This window comes from Dysidea avara, chromosome 5, assembly GCF_963678975.1.
Source record: "Dysidea avara chromosome 5, odDysAvar1.4, whole genome shotgun sequence".
NCBI lineage: Eukaryota > Metazoa > Porifera > Demospongiae > Dictyoceratida > Dysideidae > Dysidea > Dysidea avara.
Window position 1 is genome coordinate 11,399,767 of NC_089276.1, and position 20,556 is coordinate 11,420,322.

At 38.9% G+C, this 20,556-nt stretch overlaps 1 protein-coding gene across 2 annotated transcripts; it reads left to right on the forward strand.

Moving 5' to 3' along the window:
* The first annotated feature begins 329 nt into the window (after positions 1 to 329).
* Positions 330 to 20,333, forward strand: LOC136255547 (uncharacterized). 2 transcript variants are annotated; one of them, XM_066048338.1, is made up of 2 exons: positions 330 to 545; positions 16,197 to 20,333. In XM_066048338.1, the coding sequence occupies exon 2, from the start codon at positions 16,205 to 16,207 to the stop codon at positions 20,093 to 20,095; it is 3,891 nt and encodes a 1,296-aa protein (XP_065904410.1). In that variant the 5' UTR covers positions 330 to 545; positions 16,197 to 16,204; the 3' UTR covers positions 20,096 to 20,333. The 2 variants fall into 2 exon arrangements, with proteins under 2 accessions (XP_065904410.1, XP_065904411.1); XM_066048339.1 differs by lacking the exon at positions 330 to 545 and adding an exon at positions 7,573 to 8,572.
* Positions 20,334 to 20,556: the final 223 nt, after the last annotated feature.

The window sequence follows — 20,556 nt, forward strand, 5'->3', positions numbered from 1 at the left end:
GACAAAAAGCAGAAAAAAGCAGCTAAACCTACAGAGCCTACAGAGACCTGCAAAAACACCGCATGGGCCGCCAGCATACACACAGCATACACACAGCAAAACCCCCGGACAGGGGCCTTAAGAAGAAAGCCCTGCAGACTACTGACCAAACTGCGGGGAGTGGGAGCATGAAACAGAGTTCAACTCCCACAAAGGACTGCCAGGCAACAGGCTAAATCCTTAAGTGTCCCATAATGTAAAGCGCTAAATAATAATAATAATAAATAATAATAATAATAGTAACACTCACCTTATACGGAAATACGCGGAATCGAATTCTCTGCAAACTTGTGGGGATGCTGGACGTAGCATACGTAATGCTGAAAATACGGAAGTATAAGGAAATATACGGAACTTTATAACAATTTTCAGAGATTTCAGAAAAAATAAAAACATTTCAAAGAGGGCTGGACGAGATTTCAAAAGAGTTGCGGACCCCTCGCCGACGTGATTCGTTGTTTGAGGCTACATACGTCGCTGAAGAGTCCTTGGCATTCAGGTTGCAGGTATAGCTAACAGACCATCAATACATACTTGTATTAATAATAATAATATGTGTCTAACAACACGATTGTGCATTTATTAACCTTGCATGTTATAGCTACATGTTGTAGCTTGTCAGTAGGCTGGTCTTTGTGCCGTTGGAATACGCGAGTCCCTTCGGCATATAGCTACAGTCGATTGCATGCAAAATTCTCATATGCCGCGTACTGTGAGTGCATGTTTCCGTAAGACTACTTGTGAGTAAATTTTAAAGTTGTTGTCCGGTTTCGCCACGGATTCAACAGCAATTGAACTACACTAATATTTTTCCTCAGTCCAGCTGATCCGGTGTCACTACAAATAGTGACACCGGATCAGCTGGACTGAGGAAAAATCCGCGTTTCACGAAGTCCCGAAGTCCGCGTTTCACGATGCCGTGGCACTACGTTATGGGTGGTCTCCTCAGCGGACTCCTGCTCACTGTGCATGTGGGACTTCCTTTTCAGTGGAGCATGCTTTATCCTGTCCCAAGGGTGGCTTACCTTCTATCCGACACAATGAGATCAGAGATCTAACTGCTACCCTGTTGACTGAAGTATGCTCTCAGGTAGCTGTTGAACCAGAGCTCCAGCCGGTTTCACAGCAGGACTACCCTGCTTCTGCCAATATCCAAGATGGTGCCCGTCTTGACATCGCCATGAATGGTTTTTGGGGTGGAAGAAGTGAAAGATGTTTTGTGGATGTGCGGGTGTTCAACCCTTTGGCTGCTTCTAATGCGTCCTCATCACTGGCCTCCTGTTATCAGAGGCACGAGAACATTAAGAAACGTGCGTATGCTCAGAGAATTCGTGAGGAGGAACGTGCCTCTTTTACCCCCCTGGTAATGTCTGCCTCTGGTGGTCTAGCTCATGAGGCTTCTGTTTTTTATCAACGCTTGGCTCATCAACTTTCAAACAAGTGGGGCGATGATTACTCTGTTGTCATGGGGTGGTTAAGGTGCTGTCTATCTTTTTCTCTCTTGCGGTCCTCCATACAATGCATCCGCGGAGCCCGCTCATCCATCGGTCACTATGTTAAGACTCCCCCAATTGTGGAGCTGATTCGGGCAGAGTCTCAGTTTGCCGTGGACTAAGAAAGTCCCGGTTTGTCCAGCACAGGCCATTTATGTGCTGGGGGTGGTAGGCAAGGGCAGTCCATCAAGCCCGGGTAAAAAAAAAAACTAAAAAACAAAAAAACAAAAAAAAAAAAAACAAATAGTTTCAGTCCAGCCGTGGCCACGAAATATTTACGGCACGCAAGAAAATATTTTTCAACAATCTCCTATTAGCTATATATATATTCAGCCTGTAATCGACTGAACCCCGGCGGTGGCACACCGCTAACCTTTTTTTTAAGGAAGAAGAACCGGCCCTAGTTGGCACTCTACTGAATCCACCACACTCTAACTACTGTGCGCTAAGATGTTCTATACTGAAACGCCGCTAACTATAGTAAAGTAGTGGGTTCTGACAGCATTTCGAAAAGCATGCAGCCAAAGCTAGGCCATGCACGCGCTGGAGCTTATTCAATTTTTGCACAGCAGCTAAAGGCTAAAGCCATGCATATATTTCTGCGTAGCCACTGTATACATATACGCGTTGTCATATCGTACGCCGGTAGTAGTAAGCACAACACAAACTGTGTTAGTTACTAGTGATGCACCGATACCGATACTAGTATCGATACCGATACTAGTATTGGTATCAGTCCTATTTTGGCGGTATTGGACTTGTATCGGTAAAGCTATAAATTCCCGATACCAACCGATACTTTAAATGACGTCATTTAATTACTTATCAAGATGGCGGCGTATATAGCGCATTGAACGGAGTTGAAGAAGCCAGCTACTAACATTATCAGTACAGTGGAAACTGAAGTTAGCCACGAAATAAGATTCATTGAAGCCATAAACTTATCTCCGCGTAATTGATAGCCACAAAACCAGCAAACTGCAGTTGATGGGATTAGCAAATGAGTTTAGTAAGCTAAATCACTAGCTGTTTCTTGGGAGAAATGTCTGTGGGGCAAAGTATCGGTATCGGATCGGTATCGGCCATTTCTGGCCTCAAATGTATCGGTATCGGATCGGTAGTGAATAAGTGGTATCGGTGCATCACTATTTATTACCACCACGGTAACTGTAATGCTTGTTCTGTAAAAGGAAGAGAGTGCAATGGAGATTATTTGTGTGACGTAATTCATGCATCCATATAGATCTAAGCGGAATTTTATTTTCCACTGAAACCACTGATTTCTTAGAATATAGTTTGTTTAGGTACTAAGATGGTATTATGGTTGCTATGGAATCTACAGTACAAGCGTTGATTAGCTATGTACATTCATTGGGATTTGTGGATAACTATAGCTATACGTGTAGCTATGCATCCACATGGTAGGGTCTGCAATCCAAATAATCAACTTTTACAAATCAATCCCCCTACCATTGTGGGATGTTCACTGTAGTATTCCATTGCTAGATCCGCCATGAAATAAACCGGAGGCATGTTTGATGTCTTCACACAGAAATATCGATTTTGGTGTTTAATTTGCGAGATGCAAAAAAAAATTTTTTTTTTTAAATTTGTGTGTGCTCCTTGCAAAGAACTTGCTACTTAGCTATATATTATCTAGAGTTATTGTAGTTAAAAAGTACGTACAGTAATAAGTAGCTAAATGATTCACTGGGTTCCCGGCACAGGGTCGCTTCTTTCAAAAATTAAGAAATGAAACAAAAAATTTTCGATTTCAAACTACGCTACCAGCCAAGGCAAGAAAAGCCAACTCTTCCTCATAGTGATGTGATAAGGTTGGATGCGTAGTCTGTCTATGCTGTTAGTCTTGAAAGGATCTGAGACTTCTCACCATCTGGGTGAAGAGCATCAAATTTTAGTACATCATTCCAAAGGATTCTCTCAGTGGTGCCAAAGTCCTTTCCAGTACTTCTGATACCACACTAGTCACCTAATTTTGTTTAGAATGATGATAAATGATGGTACAAAACGTTTAGTAGTAGTAGCAGTTGGTGTTTCGGTGATTTCATATGATGCAGTATACCAGCAGCTCACCAGGAGCTCCATGCACCCAGCTCGAATCGAAAATGAAAGATTTTGTGCTTTTTCTGGTTTATTTTGGGATATTTTGCAACATAATGGTGATGTAGGGTGATCTAGTAAAGATTTGAAGGTGCTGTGGAGTGTGAGAGGTGAAGTCAAATTTGGACAATAATTATTTAGTTGCCTCCCGTGGTGCATAGCTTAGAGCTAGGTGTGGAAGCTGTGTATGAAATAATAATTGACAAACGCTGCTACCAAACATCCAGGGACATCGTTTAAGTAATGACTGTTGTGGCTGCAGAAGTGCTGGAAATGGTGAGAAAGCATGCACGATGCAATTTTCTAATGCTGCAGAAAAGTTTGATGCTCATCACCCAGATGGTGAGAAGTCTCAGATCTTTTCCAAACTACGTAATAGCATAGACAGACTACACACCCAACTGTATTGAAACGCCATGAGGAAGAATTGGCTTCTCTTGTCCTGCATGGGTGGTAGGGCAGGTTGAAATCAAAAATTTGTATTTCTTTGTCTGTCTGTTTTTTCAAAGAAAGCAACCCTGTGCCAGGCACTCAGCAAATCATTTGCTTATTACTGTGCGTACTTTTTAACTACAACAACTCTGGATATGATTTGGCTAAGTAGCCAGCAAGTTTCATCCGGTCCTTTGTGTGGAGCATGAAATTTTAAAAATAAATTGTGCATCGCGTGAAATACTATAATGATATTTCTCTGAAGACTACAATCGTGTTTCCGGTTTCATGGTGGATCTAGCAATGGGATACTACAGTGAACATTCCACAATGGTAGGGCAATTGATTTGTAAAAGTTGATTTTTTGGATTGCAAACCCTACACATGGCTTAGTTACACACATTTGATATTGTATAGAGTCTCTAGCTATGCGTATTTGTATACAACTAGCTAAAAAGTAATGCTTTTTGTAGCTGAAAGTGAGTGAATAGCTGTAGATGTGTTGCAAGAGAGTGAATAGCTGAGGAGGCACCTACAGTAGTTGTGTTGTACATGCATGTAATGTAGGATATGTGCCAGAGGGCATTGGTGATTTCTTTAGCAAAATCCTTTTGAAGGACCTATATTAGTTTTAATGGATAAAAGTGTATGCATGCTAAGCGATTTTCAAACCACAACTTTTAGGCATGCTGTAGCTATTACATATGGTGGATATGGGGATGGGATTATGTTATGAGCATCAGGTGATCATTTCAGATGCTGCGAAACCAGAATGTATACGGGAGGATTGGAGATATTATTGTGGCTCCCTAGAGTCTATGTTTGACCTCCTGAAAGGTAAAACAGAGTCAGTTGATGTTTCCATCAAGCCAGGGAATTATAATTTAACATCATCCTATTCCCTTAAAGACCTGTGCAATTTCAGAATAAGGTCAAATGACCAATCTAACATTGTTAATATATCTTGCAAACCAAACTATGGGGTTGATCCTGATGTTGACACAGGTATTGAGTTTAAACATGGTTCTAACCTGATCGTTGAATATATCAACATCAGATGGTGTGGAATGAAGCATATAAGTACAAGTCAGGTTAAACTATAGGAACATTTGTTTACTTCCATAGCGCTCTATACTTTGGCAACTGCACAGGTATAACTGTGATGCATGCTGGCTTGTATGATAATAACGGTACTGGAATAGCTATTGTGGATTCCACTGGGAATGTGGAAATCAACAAATCAAAATTCGTGAACAATTCACTAAACTCTACAAATCCAACACTTACAGGTGGTGGTGGAGTTTACATTGAATTTACAGACTGTGCTCCAGGTTTTACAACCTGTTCTGGGGATAACAAGTATAATAAACAGTCACGCTATGTCATAGATCAATGTGTGTTTGACAGTAATGTGAATGTCTATGAGAACAGTTCTGAACCTGATGACCCTGTGAACGACCATCACATTACTTCTGGTGCTGGAGGAGGGTTATCAATTTGGTTGTTTGGAGATGCCCAGTACAATTTATTTTATATATCATCCGACTTTACCAGCAACCATGCAAATCTTGGTGGAGGTTTCAGTTTTGAATTTCGAGACAACAGCAGTCATAATTTTGTATATGTCTCCAACTCCTACTTCTATAACAACTCTGCTCTTAATTATCAAGGAGGTGGTGGAGCGCTAGTTGGGTATATCATTTACCAGTTAGGCGGTCGTACTACCAGTAATAGTGTCACTTTTGCTAACTGTAACTTCACTCAGAATCATGCTTCAGAAGGTTGTGGAGGAGGCATAACATGGTTTGGTAGCCGTGAACCTGATGTATCAAAGCCTTCTAATTCTTTTATGATAATTGGCTCTTACTTTGAAGGTAATGAAGCTCAACTTGGGTCTGCCTTTAGTGTTACGAAGGAATACTTTTGAGTCTATACTTGGAGGAGTGTTGTTAACAATGGTTGTTGATAATTGTTCATTCGTTGGTAACAGTATTCAGCAACCAGTGGGTGTAATTTTCTTTATTCCTAATTCTCCCTCTGGAATTGGTGCAGTGGCCACTACAGGCTTTAATATACAATTCAGAGCATTTACAAGATTTAAATCCAACAATTCCACTGCGGTGATTGGTGATGATGCTATCATAGAATTCTACCACGGCTCAGTTGTAATGTTTAAAGGTAACCATGGCTTAAGGGGTGGAGCAGTCTTACTAATTGAAGGTTCATTTATGAAACTTTATTCAAACGTGAGCATTACATTTTGTGAAAATACTGCAACACTCTTTGGTGGAGCTATATTTGCTGAAATGTCAACCCCATTTGAGTATCTCGAGTCACACATTTGTTTTTTTACGATATTATAGAGAGGAGAAGGAACCACATGAATGGGGTGTTACACTGAACTTTATCAGCAACAACTGTTACAGTACTAGCTATGTAAACAATACAATATTTTCTGGTACCTTGCGGCCATGCAAGAAAGAACACTCCAATCTTAGATTTCTTCAAATCCCAAATTTCAACTATACACCTCCGTTCTCCAGGGGAACAGTTGCTACATTACCTACCAAGATTATTGTTACTACTTCAACCATTCAGAAATTTCCTGGTGAATACTTTCTACTTCCTGTGAAATTGATAGATGAACTCGACCATATTGTACCAGTCTTTGTGCTAATTGCCACATGTCATGGATACAGAAAATATATTCTATCTCCCTATCAATATAGTAAAGGTTCCATGCGAATAGCAGGTAAACCCACTGAGATGTGTTTATTGGAGCTAAAGACTGACAGTAACTATCAAATCTCTACACAACTATCATGGTAACCTTGTCAAAGTGTCAACCAGGGTATTATTATAATACGACTTTGAGACAATGTGAATGCATTGACAGAAAGCTTCACGGCAACCCAGTCCTAAACTGTGATTCTACTCAGTTTCTTGCTCACATTAATCCTATCTATTGGATAGGGTTCGATAATTCAAATAATTCAAATAATTCAAACGTGACTTTAGTAGGTCCATGCCCAAACGGATACTGCTATAGAAAGTTTTATCAGGATAGTGTACTGTTTTCAAAAGATAATATCAATGGAACTTATTTATCTCAACAACGTGTGCAGTTACCAAACAATGCCAGCATGACCATATTAGACCATGCTGTATGTAGAGCTGCAAACAGAAAAGGTGTGTTGTGTGGGTCATGTATTAAAGGGTACAGTGTAGTGATGAGCTCTCCCTTGTTTTCCTATGCCAAATGTAGTAACAATGAACAGTACAACGCACTTATTTTTATTCCATCTTATCTCATTCCAGTGACTCTGTTATTCTTTTTATTTATGAGCTGCAGAATAAGAATCACATCTGTCTCGTTGAGTGCATTTTTGTTTTTTTGCACAAATTGTTGGCAGTGAAATTAACTTTGCATTAAATTATCAACTAAATGCTGATTCTCCAGTAGTTTTCAGGTTTTCTAATGTTCTATTTTCAATTTACAGTATATTAAATTTAGAGCTCTTTGAAAATTTGTTTTCTTATTGTCTGTTTGATAGTGCAAATACAATTCACATTTTAACTGTTAAGCTTGCAGCAGCATTATATCCATTAGGATTGGTCATGGTGTATTCTCTTCTTCGAGCTTACTGCAGATCTAGATGTGGATTTTGTGAGCATTTGATGCAACTACAACGGTCAGTTACATACAGGTTGTCAGCATTTTTTGTGCTCTGCTTTGCTAAGGTTAATGTTCTTGCCTTTGCTATATTGACTCCAGTAGAAGTGGTATGGTTTGATGCAATAGATGGCAAATGGAGAGAATTTGACAGAGTTGTCTACTTTCAAGGAGACATGAAGTTTTTTCAAGGTGAACATTTACCATATGCTATAGGTGCCTTAGTAGTAGTGATAGTGATTGTAGTCATCCCAACAGCTATTCTGTTGCTTCATCCGCTTTTGGCTCATTTGCTACGGAGGTTAGAATTGGGAGAAAGCAGATTAATGCGATGCATTGAAAGTACCCTTCAAGTTCATAAATTGAAGTTACTGATTGACTCATTTCAATTTGACTACAAGTCAAAGTACAAATTCTTTGCAGGGCTATACTTTTTTCTCTACAAAACACTTATATTTCTTATTGTGATGGTGACACCCACACAAAGTGTTAGTGATTTGCACTTAATCCTACTTGTAGTGATTTTTGTCTTTCTGATTATCCATGTAATAACACGTCTGTTTAAAAGTTCAAACCATAACAAAGTTTATTTCCTAATGTGCTTGCTTCTTATAGTCCTGATAGGAACACCGTATTTGCGTGCTACAAGAGATGGATATTCATATACTGTTTACCTTGGGACCATCTTGTCATGCATCCCCTCTTATGTCTACTGTGTTATGTTTGTTGGAAGATGAAGATTTTTGTTCAAGCAAAGATTTGTGGTGTTGAGAACATAGAGGATTCACATACATATGACATTGTTTCGAGTCATGCAAGTATGCGTTGAATTTTTTGCTTGATACTACTGCCAACATAGTATAAGACTGCATTCCTAATGTGTTATATTTTATTGTAGAATTGTGTAATAACTAAAATTTTTAAAAAAATGTAAAAGAAAGTAGGGATCAATACAATACACATGCTATAAAAAGTAAGGAAACACGTCAAACAAGACTAGAGGACTACTGACAGTACTTGCTAAAATAAGACATATTTTAATCCATACTTTTGGCTAATTTGATATAACTAGTCTCATTTCAAGAAGTTAGCCAAAAGTATGCATTAAAATGCGTCTCATTTTAGCAAGTAGTCATCTAATCTTGCTTGACTTGCTTCCTTACTTTTCATAGTATGTGTATTGTATTGATCCCTACTTTTTAAAAAAAATTAATTTTCTTAAAATAACTAGTTTGCTAACTTTTTATATCTAGCTAGCTATATTCACATCCTTTCACTGAATTTTAGCACTAGAATAGAGTTCATGGCCTAGCTCCTAACTCTTGATATTTTGCAGGTCTGGTCAGGCAAAGTAATGGCTAGAGTCAGGTTACCACTAGATAGGGTTACTACTAAAACTATATGCAATACTAAGTATGCATGCTTTTTTGGATCTGCATTGCTCCCATCTGGGACAAAATTCAAATAGCCACTCTGAGATTGCATATGAGAGTGTTTCAAGGCAGAAACCAGTGGTTTATTTGATGACTGTTCTATTAGAACATTTTATTGTCTGTTCTACTGTTTTAGAGTATATCCATCTGTACTTTTTAATCAGCAAAACGCTATGACCACTGCCATAGTAGCCATATAGTGCCTTGTTTTTCTCAGCTATCTTATCTTTGATTCCGTGTAGTGCTTTTGGTTGTAGCTTTTTCTTTTGTTCCATCATAGATTATATAGGGGACCATTCAAAGGCATGATTACCCCAAAACTAAACTGGTAAGACCATAAAGCAACTAGAGATAGTGACTCCTTGACTACTACACCTGTTCATACATGTGTTACAAGGACACTTCATTAAAATCACGTTCAATAATCATGTGTTAAGGCAGTAATGCACACTGCAACTATCAATTTATTTTTCAGGTAAAGAAGGAAGGCCAATGAATGATTAACATGAACAGCATCATGCAGTGGACAAAGCATAATCGAAACAACAGATTTCTGTATCTGCCATCATTACCTTGGCTGGTTGAAACTTCTGGAGTCGTACACATAGCACTACCAGGTCTTACGGCAGGCATGCAAGGCAGGCAGGCAGGCAGGCAGGCAGGCAGGCAGGCAGGCAGGCAGGCAGGCAGGCAGGCAGGCAGGCAGGCAGGCAGGCAGGCAGGCAGGCAGGCAGGCAGGCAGGCAGGCAGGCAGGCAGGCAGGCAGGCAGGCAGGCAGGCAGGCAGGCAGGCAGGCAGGCAGGCAGGCAGGCAGGCAGGCAGGCAGGCAGGCAGGCAGGCAGGCAGGCAGGCAGGCAGGCAGGCAGGCAGGCAGGCAGGCAGGCAGGCAGGCAGGCAGGCAGGCAGGCAGGCAGGCAGGCAGGCAGGCAGGCAGGCAGGCAGGCAGGCAGGCAGGCAGGCAGGCAGGCAGGCAGGCAGGCAGGCAGGCAGGCAGGCAGGCAGGCAGGCAGGCAGGCAGGCAGGCAGGCAGGCAGGCAGGCAGGCAGGCAGGCAGGCAGGCAGGCAGGCAGGCAGGCAGGCAGGCAGGCAGGCAGGCAGGGCAGGCAGGCAGGCAGGGCAGGCAGGCAGGCAGGCAGGCAGGCAGGCGGCAGAAAACAATCAATTGAAAAACTATGGTTAGTCTAGTGCACGTGACTTGTTTAATTGCCACCCTTTGAATAAATCTCTGAAGTTGTTCATGACCGCACTCAGGCGTACACACAGGTATGTGCTTAGCAACGCAATTGTGCATTCAGTATTGTCTTGCATATTGGTTATTGCACAACTTGTTGTATGTAGCTACGTAGTCAGCGATCTGGGGTGAGACTAGTCAATAGCTAGCCCTTTGTTGTCGTTTGTGCATGACTCAGCAGCAGGAGTATCAATTTAGCTACATGTATACAGCTAATGATATGGAAGTCCAATCCAGCCTCCCACACCATATGTTACTCTTTGCCAGGCTGTGCTGCTAAAAGGTCGTGATGGTTCTGAACAGTGTTGCCAATAGACGTTTAGACCTAGCTAGGCTAGCTATACAGAATATCCTTGCACTGCACCGCTCTGTGAATCATTTATATCCCATGCACTATACATGGCTACATATCAGTTGTCGAGGTACTCTGTAAGCATATCGTGAGATGTGTAGATGTATTACTGGTGGTAGTTGCCGTCACGTGTCTAATAGGCTCATATCAAAACTTGCATAAGATATTCCAAATTTCCAAATGGGTTATGCCCGGGGGTTTGCCACTTTCTTGGAGGATGTACGAGATTTCAAAATCACAGTGATTTCTCTGTATGAAATCCATGATTTCATTAGTGATTTCGTGATTTCAAATTGTGATTTCGTGATTTCAATTTTGATTTCGTGATTTCACCATGGTTGACTCTCATGGAGCTAGAGAATCTTCATCACTGGATGGTAAAAGTTATATCTTCACTAGAGTTTAGTTGGGAAGCAAAGATGCTGGGGCCATAGCCGGCTGGCTGAGATGTTTCCAGGCACCAGTAGCGGTGAGGTAGTCTCGTGTGGCCAGACCACTTTTTTCCATGTATTGGGTGGGGAAAAAAGGGTCTGGTGCAGCTCCAATAGCTGTTTACTTCTGAGCTGTCCCCAGACACTGGGGACGCTAATTGAATAACATTGGCCGCAAAGGAGCCGCCGATGACGTCAGTAAGTAAACTCGAGATCTGTTCATTCTTTAAACGAATCTTAATTTGCTCCGATGTCTCTTTTATAGCGTCTTGAAAGTTCATCCTCATCGTGTAACAAGACTCACAACTGGAGTAGGAGTGTAGGAATACTTCATTGTTTTACTGATGTCATGGCACCTCCTTTGTGAACAATGTTATTCAATTAGTGCCCCCAGCATCTGAGGACAGCTCAGAAGTAAACAGCTATTAGAGTTGCACCAGACCCTTTTCCCCCCACCCAATACACAGAAAAAAAGCGGTCTGGTCACGCGAGACTACGGTGATGGTTTGTGGTTGTTGTCATACGGTAGTGCTGATGATTAACAGGCAAGCTAACAGTATAAAGAGGCTGTCTAAAATTGGATTTAATTTACTAGAAGCTGTCCCAGAGCTTCATACATAAGTTATATTCTAACAAGGGTAAAAAATAATAGGCGTGGATCAAGGAATGGTTATAGCTAGCATTTTAACGATATTTTTACGAGTCAATCCACAACTTATATATCTGGCCTATCAATACCATTATCCTCTTAGCCACACAATGTTCAACTGGACACCACTACCCTTACCACTTCATCCAGGTACGTAGTAATCTTTCATGGAATGAACATGTCCAAAGGATTACCAACAAGGCCAAACAATAGTCTCGTGCCCAGACTACTTCTTTTTTTTTCTTTTGTGTGGGGGCAGGAAAAAAAGATCCTCACACAAAAGAAAAAAGTGGTCTGGGCACTAGAATAGCCAAACAAGTAAACAACTTTCTGTATCATAACTTACGTGAATGTCCTACTTGTAATTGTTTCAAGATTATGGTTCATCCGATCATTGAATATAATTATATGCTGCGTCTGCTTGAGATTCCAACACCTTGTTGAATATAAACAAGCTAGAATCCATCCAGAGAACCGCTGCTAGATTTTGCTTTAATGACTTTTCGAGATATTCAAGTGTTACTAACATGTTGTCTTCTCTTAATCTACCCTTGTTACAGGCAAGAAGAACCCAAGCTAAATTAAGTACTTCTTACAAAATAATTAACGGATATTTGATTGTGCCTACAGATGATCTTACCCCTAAACTTTCAAGTTTAAGGAGTGGCTACTATCACCAACCAATGACACTAATTGATGCTTGCAAATTTTCCTTTTTCCCAACAACCATCAAATTATGGAACCAACTCCCTGCTGATGTAATTAATTCCTCTACCCCTAATGAGTTTTGTAGTAACTTAAGAAACTTTTATGATCACACCTGTGTGTTATAATCTTTTGATTGCTGCACAGTAATAAATATAATATAATAATAGCTACATGAACTGGCATTCCTTCTTTCCAAGAGCTGTCATTGACTGGAATAATTTGCCAACTTCAGTGATTGAGTCAGAAAGCATTAGCATATAGCTACTACATACTTGTGCTGTAAAGTAAAAATGGTATAGGCATTGTCTTTACCGGTGGATATAATAAAGCAGTACTGTTGTTATCTTGTATAATTTTTTCCTTGGAGCATTACTCACTCCTTGGCAAATCGGCATGCCCATTAATATAATAATAAAAGTAGCTGATGGTGATACATGTGATCAATTAAGTATATTGGAATTGGTTACTATTACATGCATGTGGTTGCGGGTCGTCCATGGGTTCACATGATTTCAGTTACACCTTCATCACTGAGTCATGATGAATTTTAAAACAGTATCTTTGGTAGGTAGATAGACTTGGACTCAATCAGGTAAGTGTTATCAGCAAAATTTATACACTGTTAGCTCCAATGCATCCTGCGTTATCAGTTCTTCAGATAATATAATGCAAACCAGTAGTATGATGCATTGTAGGCCTGCGCCGATTAAGCCAGCATAATTTGGGGTATAATAGGTAGCCAAAAGCATTGAGCATAATGCCAGCGTAGTAGGCATAATTTTTGTGCTTTGGTTATCAGAGAAGCTGAAACTCTGTCTATTTTGCATGATGCAGAATGGGATAGTGTACAAACATGGTAAAAATCAGATTTACAGCTACATTGTGAAGAAAGATTAGTTAAAGATCGATATACTCTAATAGAACAGTCACCGCATATTGAAATATCCTAATAGAACATTCACTGATGCATTAAATACTCTAATAGAGCAGTCAAGATACAATTTTACATGAGCATATTTGGAGCATAATGGAACACAACTGGGCATAATTGGAGCATAATAGGGAAAATTTGGAGCATTGCTCAAAAGCATAATAGGCAATTTCAAAAGCATAATAGGCTCAGGCCTAATGCATTGCCAGCAGTGAATATACCTGCAAAATTTAGCAGAACTTATAAACTTTATACAGCACATATTCACAAATACGTAACTATCAGTAAGAAATAAGAATGTATACCTCATTATGTTAGCTAATCTTTGAAAGTTACACCTAGTAGCTAGTTACTAACTGGTACGGACATAGCTACATGTTTTCTAGACAAATCTGCATATTTGTCCTGAAGCTAATATAATGCTGGGAACTATTTTCTTTGCAAAGATGTGCTTATAGTTTGCAGCCCTACTCGTTTCATCATTAACCCATGCAGTCATGTACTGTCACTTGTGGCTGCGAGTAGAGCCTAAATTGCTAGTTAACACTTAATAGATTCTGAGATAGATTCTCAGATCACTCGTGTGGCTCCAGTAATGGAAGCTTTTGACCATTAGTGGACTCAGCTTGGGCTGTAAAATTCAAGAGATTGGCAGCCAAACCAGTGTCAGATCAAGTGATTCGGGCCTTGAATCACTTCTGTTATGTTCCAATTAATAATATTGCGTCATTCAATGCATCCGTAATTTATGGAAATATAATATTATGGAGTTTTACGATTTTTGTTTTCAAAAAGTGTGATTTCTGATTTTTTTGAGTGTGTGATTTCATGATTTCAAATGTGATTTCTGACAAAGCATACGAAGTTTCAAGAGTCTCGGACCCCTCGTGTTTCATATAAAATAACACTGTCTTCTAAACAAAACACAATAACATCCGCATACTCTGGTTGACAGACATGAAGTTTGGTTTATCAGATTCCTTGATGAAAGGTAATTTGATTCATGTGTAAGTTCTTTGTGTAGTAACGAAGGGGAAGCTAAAAAGGAACCTTGTACCGCGAAATTTGCTTGTTCAGAATGCCTGTAAAAACACGTGTTTTTCAACATATCTCTGTAAACTAACCTGTTTAACAATTTGTATGGTCAGAGTCTTATTAAGTATCCTTTGCTGCACAGAATGATACTAAATTTAGCGAATTTGGTTGAGGATAACAACTTGTAAATTGGGATTTTCCCACCGAGATAATTAAATTTTCAATAGGTTAATGTATGGGCGTGTATTATGTCATCTTCAGTAGTAAACAACTGTCGCTATGGCAACATTTTCCCATTTTTATGGTCGGAATTGGATAGAGAAATTTAAGAACTTTCTTTTATTGTATGGTGTGCTGTAGAGATTTTGTGAGCTAAAGGTTGTAAATTAGTGTTTTTGTGTGTAGTGTAAAATACATGTATTGGACAAGGAATGATGAGATTTTATAATCAGCCTGTTTTCCAAAGTTGAGGTTTCAAAAAAGATATTGAACAGACAATAGATTTATTTAATACATTATTCTAAATTTTTAAGGGTTTAACCCAGTGTTTTAAAAACTTTTAATGTTGACCACCTGAAAATGCTTGATTTGACAAATCCCATACATATGTTTTGACATGTGTCCCAAGTATTCGACTTTAGGGAAAGCGTCTAGTAGGTTGTCCTGAGCATTCAACTTTAGGGGAAGCGTCTAGTAGGTTGCCCCGAGCATTCAACTTTAGGGGATGCAAAAAGTAGTTTTAGTGTTAGGGTAGGGTCACGTTCAGCTTTGGTTTCTTCTTCACCTTCAATGTATATTATATAGAAGTTACTCCACTCGGAGACATATAACTGAACCTTGAAGGTAGAAACTAAGGGAGGTCAGTAGCTAGGAGTCACGTAACACAATGGTTAAGATGCTGGGCTTAAGCACTGGAGGTCCCGTGTTTGATTCCCTCTCAAGGAATTTTGTGTTTTTCTTTTTTTTCGTTTGAGGACCTTGAGTTTTATTTTTATTCACATGACTGCTGGAACAATAGCTACAGCCAAAAACATACACATTCTATGCCTACGGATTTAATGTTATATAGTACGAAGGAATCATGCTAAAAGATAGAGTATCACTGGTATAAAGTAAGTTACTGGGAAAAAGTATATAACATATTTGCTGCATGGCGAGTTATTCCACCTAGGGAAGGTTTTTGCAATAGAACGCTTGATACTTTTGCCCTCACTTTTCTCGTAAACTATTGTGAAACTTGAAGCCGTAGCAACTTTTTTCTGGTTTCTGCCAGACCACACCTTGGCATGCACAAGGTCTATAACCACTCATGGGATTTGCAGATATATTTATTCCACATAATACATAATGATATAGCTAGCTACATGTACACACATTCATGTAAAGAGTGTAGACATATTGCTTAGGATACAGCTAGTAATATCAGCTTTGTTGTATGTAGCTACAAGAGAATGAATTGCTGAGGAGGTCTGTGTTGTACTAGCCATTTTAGCATCTGCCTGTACCAACAGGACATTGATGATTCCTTTTGCACAGGGATTGGGTGGTCTGTTTTCTTAATTCACCAAACCATTTGAAGGACATAATTTTAGTTAGTGGACAAAAGTACTTGTACACTAGCTACACATTATTTATGCTACCTTGAATAATGTTTATTTAAATCTGTAGGTAACAAGATGGTGATCGTAAAACTGCAACTTTTGGGTATGTTGTTGCTAGTACTTATGGTGGATATGAGTATGGGAATGTTGTATGAGCACCATGTGATTGTTTCAAAAACTTACCCATTGTCAGGATGTGAATGGAAATGGAATGATTGTAATTATTATTGCAACTCCCTAGAGTCTATGTTTGATCTTCTGAAAGATAAAATGGAATCAGTTGATGTTTTCATTGAGCCAGGGAATTATACTTTATCATCATCACACTCCCTTAAAGACCTGCATAACATTAGAATAAGGTCATGTGATCAAACTAACATTGCTAATATATTTTGCAAACCAAACTTTGACATTGATCCTGACATTGATACAGGTATCGAGTTTAAACATGGTTCTGATTTGATTGTTGAATATATCAACATCAGATGGTGTGGAATGAAGCATATAAGTACAAGTCAGGTTAAACCAGGAACATTTGTTTACTTCCATAGTGCTCTATACTTTGTCAACTGCACAGGTATAACTGTGATACACGCTGGCTTGTATGATAATAACGGCACTGGAATAGCTATTGTGGATTCCACTGGGAATGTGGAAATCAACAATTCAAAGTTTGTGAATAATTCTCTAAACTCTGCAAATCCAATGCTTGCAGGTGGTGGTGGAATTTACATTGAGTTTACTAACTGCGCCCCAGGTTTTACTACCTGTTCTGGTGATAACAAGTACAATAAGCAGTCACACTATATCATAGACCAATGTGTGTTTGAAAGGAATTTGAATGTCTATGAACACAGCTCTGAACCTGATGACCCTGTCAGTAACCGTCACATTACTTTTGGTGTTGGAGGAGGGTTATCAATTTGGTTGTTTGGAGATGCCCAAAGCAATATGTTTTATATATCATCCAACTTTACTAACAACCATGCAAATTTGGGTGGAGGTTTTAGTTTTGAGTTTCGAGACAACAGCAGCCATAATTTTGTAGATGTCTTCAAATCCTACTTCTGTCATAACTCAGCTCATAATTATCAAGGGGGTGGTGGAGCGCTAGTTGGTTATATTATTTACCAGTCAGGTGGTCGTACTACCAGTAATAATGTCACTTTTGCTAACTGTGACTTCATTCAGAATCATGCACCAAAGGGCTGTGGAGGAGGCATAGCATGGTTTGGTAGCCGTGAACCTAATGTTTCCCATCCCACCAATTCTTTTAAAGTCATGGGCTCTAGTTTTGACGGAAATGAAGCTCAACTTGGTTCAGCATTAAGTGTTACAAAGGAATATTTTGAGTCTATACCTAGCGGAGTATTGTTAACAATGGTTATTGAACATTGTTCATTTATTAATAACAGTATTCAACAACCAGTGGAACCAGTGCGGACACATTTCTTTATCCCTAATTCTCCCTCTGGAATTGGTGCAGTAGCCACTACAGGCTTTAACATACAGTTCAGAGCATACACAAGTTTTATATCCAACAATTCTACTGCACTGATTGGTGATGGTGCTGTAATAGAATTCTACCATGACTCAGTTGTGATGTTTAAAGAAAACCATGGCTTAAGGGGTGGAGCAGTCTTACTAATTGAAGGTTCATTTATGAACCTTTATTCAAATGTGAGCATTACATTTTGTGAAAATACTGCAACACTCTTTGGCGGAGCCATATTTGCTGAGATGTCAACACCATTTCAATATCTTGAGTCACATATTTGCTTTGTACGATACCATAGGAAGGACCACAGACCAAGTGAATGGAATGTTACACTGAACTTCATCAACAACAACAGTACTAGATATATAAACAACACCATATTTTCTGGTACCTTGCGCCCATGCATGAAAGAATACTCCAATCTTACTCTTTTTCAATCCTCGATGTTCAGTTATACACCTCCATTTTCAAATTCTACGATTGCCACATTGCCTAGCAAGTTTAATAGCACCAATGCAACTAAGTATATTTCTCCTGGTAAAGTTTTTCATCTTCCTGTAAAACTGATAGATGAACTTAACCATGATGTGACAGTGTTTGTCCTAATTGCTACATGTAAAAACCATGGACAAGGAGTATATGTCTCACAACCTTTTCATTATGCAAGTAGTGGATTGATGCAAATTACAGGCGAACCCAACATGATGTGTTATTTGGAATTAAAAACTGACAGTAACTATCAAATCACCACAACTGTCAGGGTAACGTTGTCAAACTGTCAACCAGGATATTATTACAACAATCATTCAAGACAGTGTGAATGCATTAACAATAAGCTTCATGGTAATTCGGTCATAACATGTAATTCTACTGATTTTAACTGGCAAGCTTACATTAATCCTGCTTATTGGATTGGGTATAACACAAGTTATTCAACAGAAACTTTAGTTGGTCCATGCCCATTTGGGTATTGCTACAGAACATATTACTATAATCGCGTACTATTTTCAAGAGTTACGGACAGTACTAGCACTAACAAAACTACAAATGCATCTCATAATAGTGTCCCATTACCATCATACCCATTACCACCATATGATGTTAATAAAACTGTATTAGACCAAACTGTGTGCGGTGCTGCAAATAGAGCTAACAAGCTATGTGGATCTTGTATTACTAATTACAGTGTGCTGATGAACTCTCCCACTTTTTTATGTCACAACTGTAGTAAAAAACAGTGGCAAGTGGTCTTCTTTTTTCTTTCTTATATTATTCCAGTCACTCTTTTATTCTTCTTGTTCATGACCTGTAAAATCAGAATTACTTATGGGTTGATTGGTGCATTTTTGTTTTTTGCACAAATTGTTAGCAGTGACATCAGTGTTGCATTGAATTACTACATGACCACAGATTCTTCAGCGGTATTAATATTTTTTAACATTTTATTTTCCATTTACAGCATTTCAAATTTAGAGTTCTTCCAAAATGATGTTTTTTCTTATTGTCTGTTTGAAAAAGCAAAAACAATTCAAATATTAACATTCAAGCTTGGAGCAGCTTTGTATCCTTTAGGATTAATTGTTGTCTATTCTCTTGTTCGGTCTTACCACAGACCTAGATGTGGATTATGTGATCGCTGCATGCAGTTGCACAGATCTGTTACTTTTGGATTGTCAGCATTTTTTGTATTATGTTTTTCTAAAATAAATGTTCTGGCATTTGCTATTTTGACTCCAGTTGAAATGGAACATTTCAATACAACAGATGGAAAATGGAGAGGATATCAGAGAGTTGTCTACTACCAAGGGGATATACCTTTCTTTGATCATGACAGGCATTTACCATATGCTATCAGTGCTTTAGTAGTAGTGACATTGATTGTCATCATTCCAACAATAATTTTACTGTTTCATCCACTTGTGGTTTGTGTGCTAGGAAAATTGGGATTGGGACAAAGCAGACTTATCCGATGTATTGAACGCACCCTTCAAGTTCATAAAATGAAATTACTGTTGGATTCATTTCAGAGTGACTACAAGCAAAAGTACAGATTCTTTGCAGGGCTGCACTTTTTTCTCTACAGGACGCTGATATTTGTTATACTGATGGTAACACCAACACCTAACTATAGTTATATGCAACTAATGTTAATTGCAGTACTCAGTGTCATTCTGGTCATCCACTTGCTAATACGTCCTTTTAGAAGTTCGAATGATAACGTGGCTTATACTCTAGTATATTTTCTGCTTATAGTCCTGATAGGAATATTGTACATCAATGGTACAGAACAAGGACATCCATATACTATTTACCTTGGTACCATCCTGTCCTCCATCCCTCTCTTATGTTTGCTGTGCTACGTTTGTTGGAAGATTAAGATTTTTGTCCAAGCAAAACTTGCTGGTGAGAACTTAGAAAATTCGGGAGCATATCACATCATTGATTATGCTAGCGAAAACAGTACTTGATTATTTTCCTTGTTGTTGACCACATTGTATCGATATGGGTATAATGTTTTACTGTCTCTCTTATGCATTCTATATTATAAACATGTGTGCACAAGTACGTATGTGTATGTACCTTGGTATAGTATATGAACATTGGTTGCCCATTTTTTGTGTAGCTATTTTATAACTTTTTGCTAAAACTTTAACCTCTGTAATATTGAATTCATTAACCATCACTTGTCAGCGGTAATAAATAACTTGTCAGTGGTAATAAATAACTTGTCAGTGGTAATAATATATGTTACAGGCAGGTTTTTATAAAGAGGGCTCTACTTTAGGACATGCATATGATACATAGCACCTTCAGCCTAGCTACCTTGTAGTAATATTCCATTGCCAATAATCACTCTCCAGCAATGTTTCACTGTAAATTTTAAATCTTATTAAGCATTATGAACACAACTGAAACCTTTAGAAGTAGC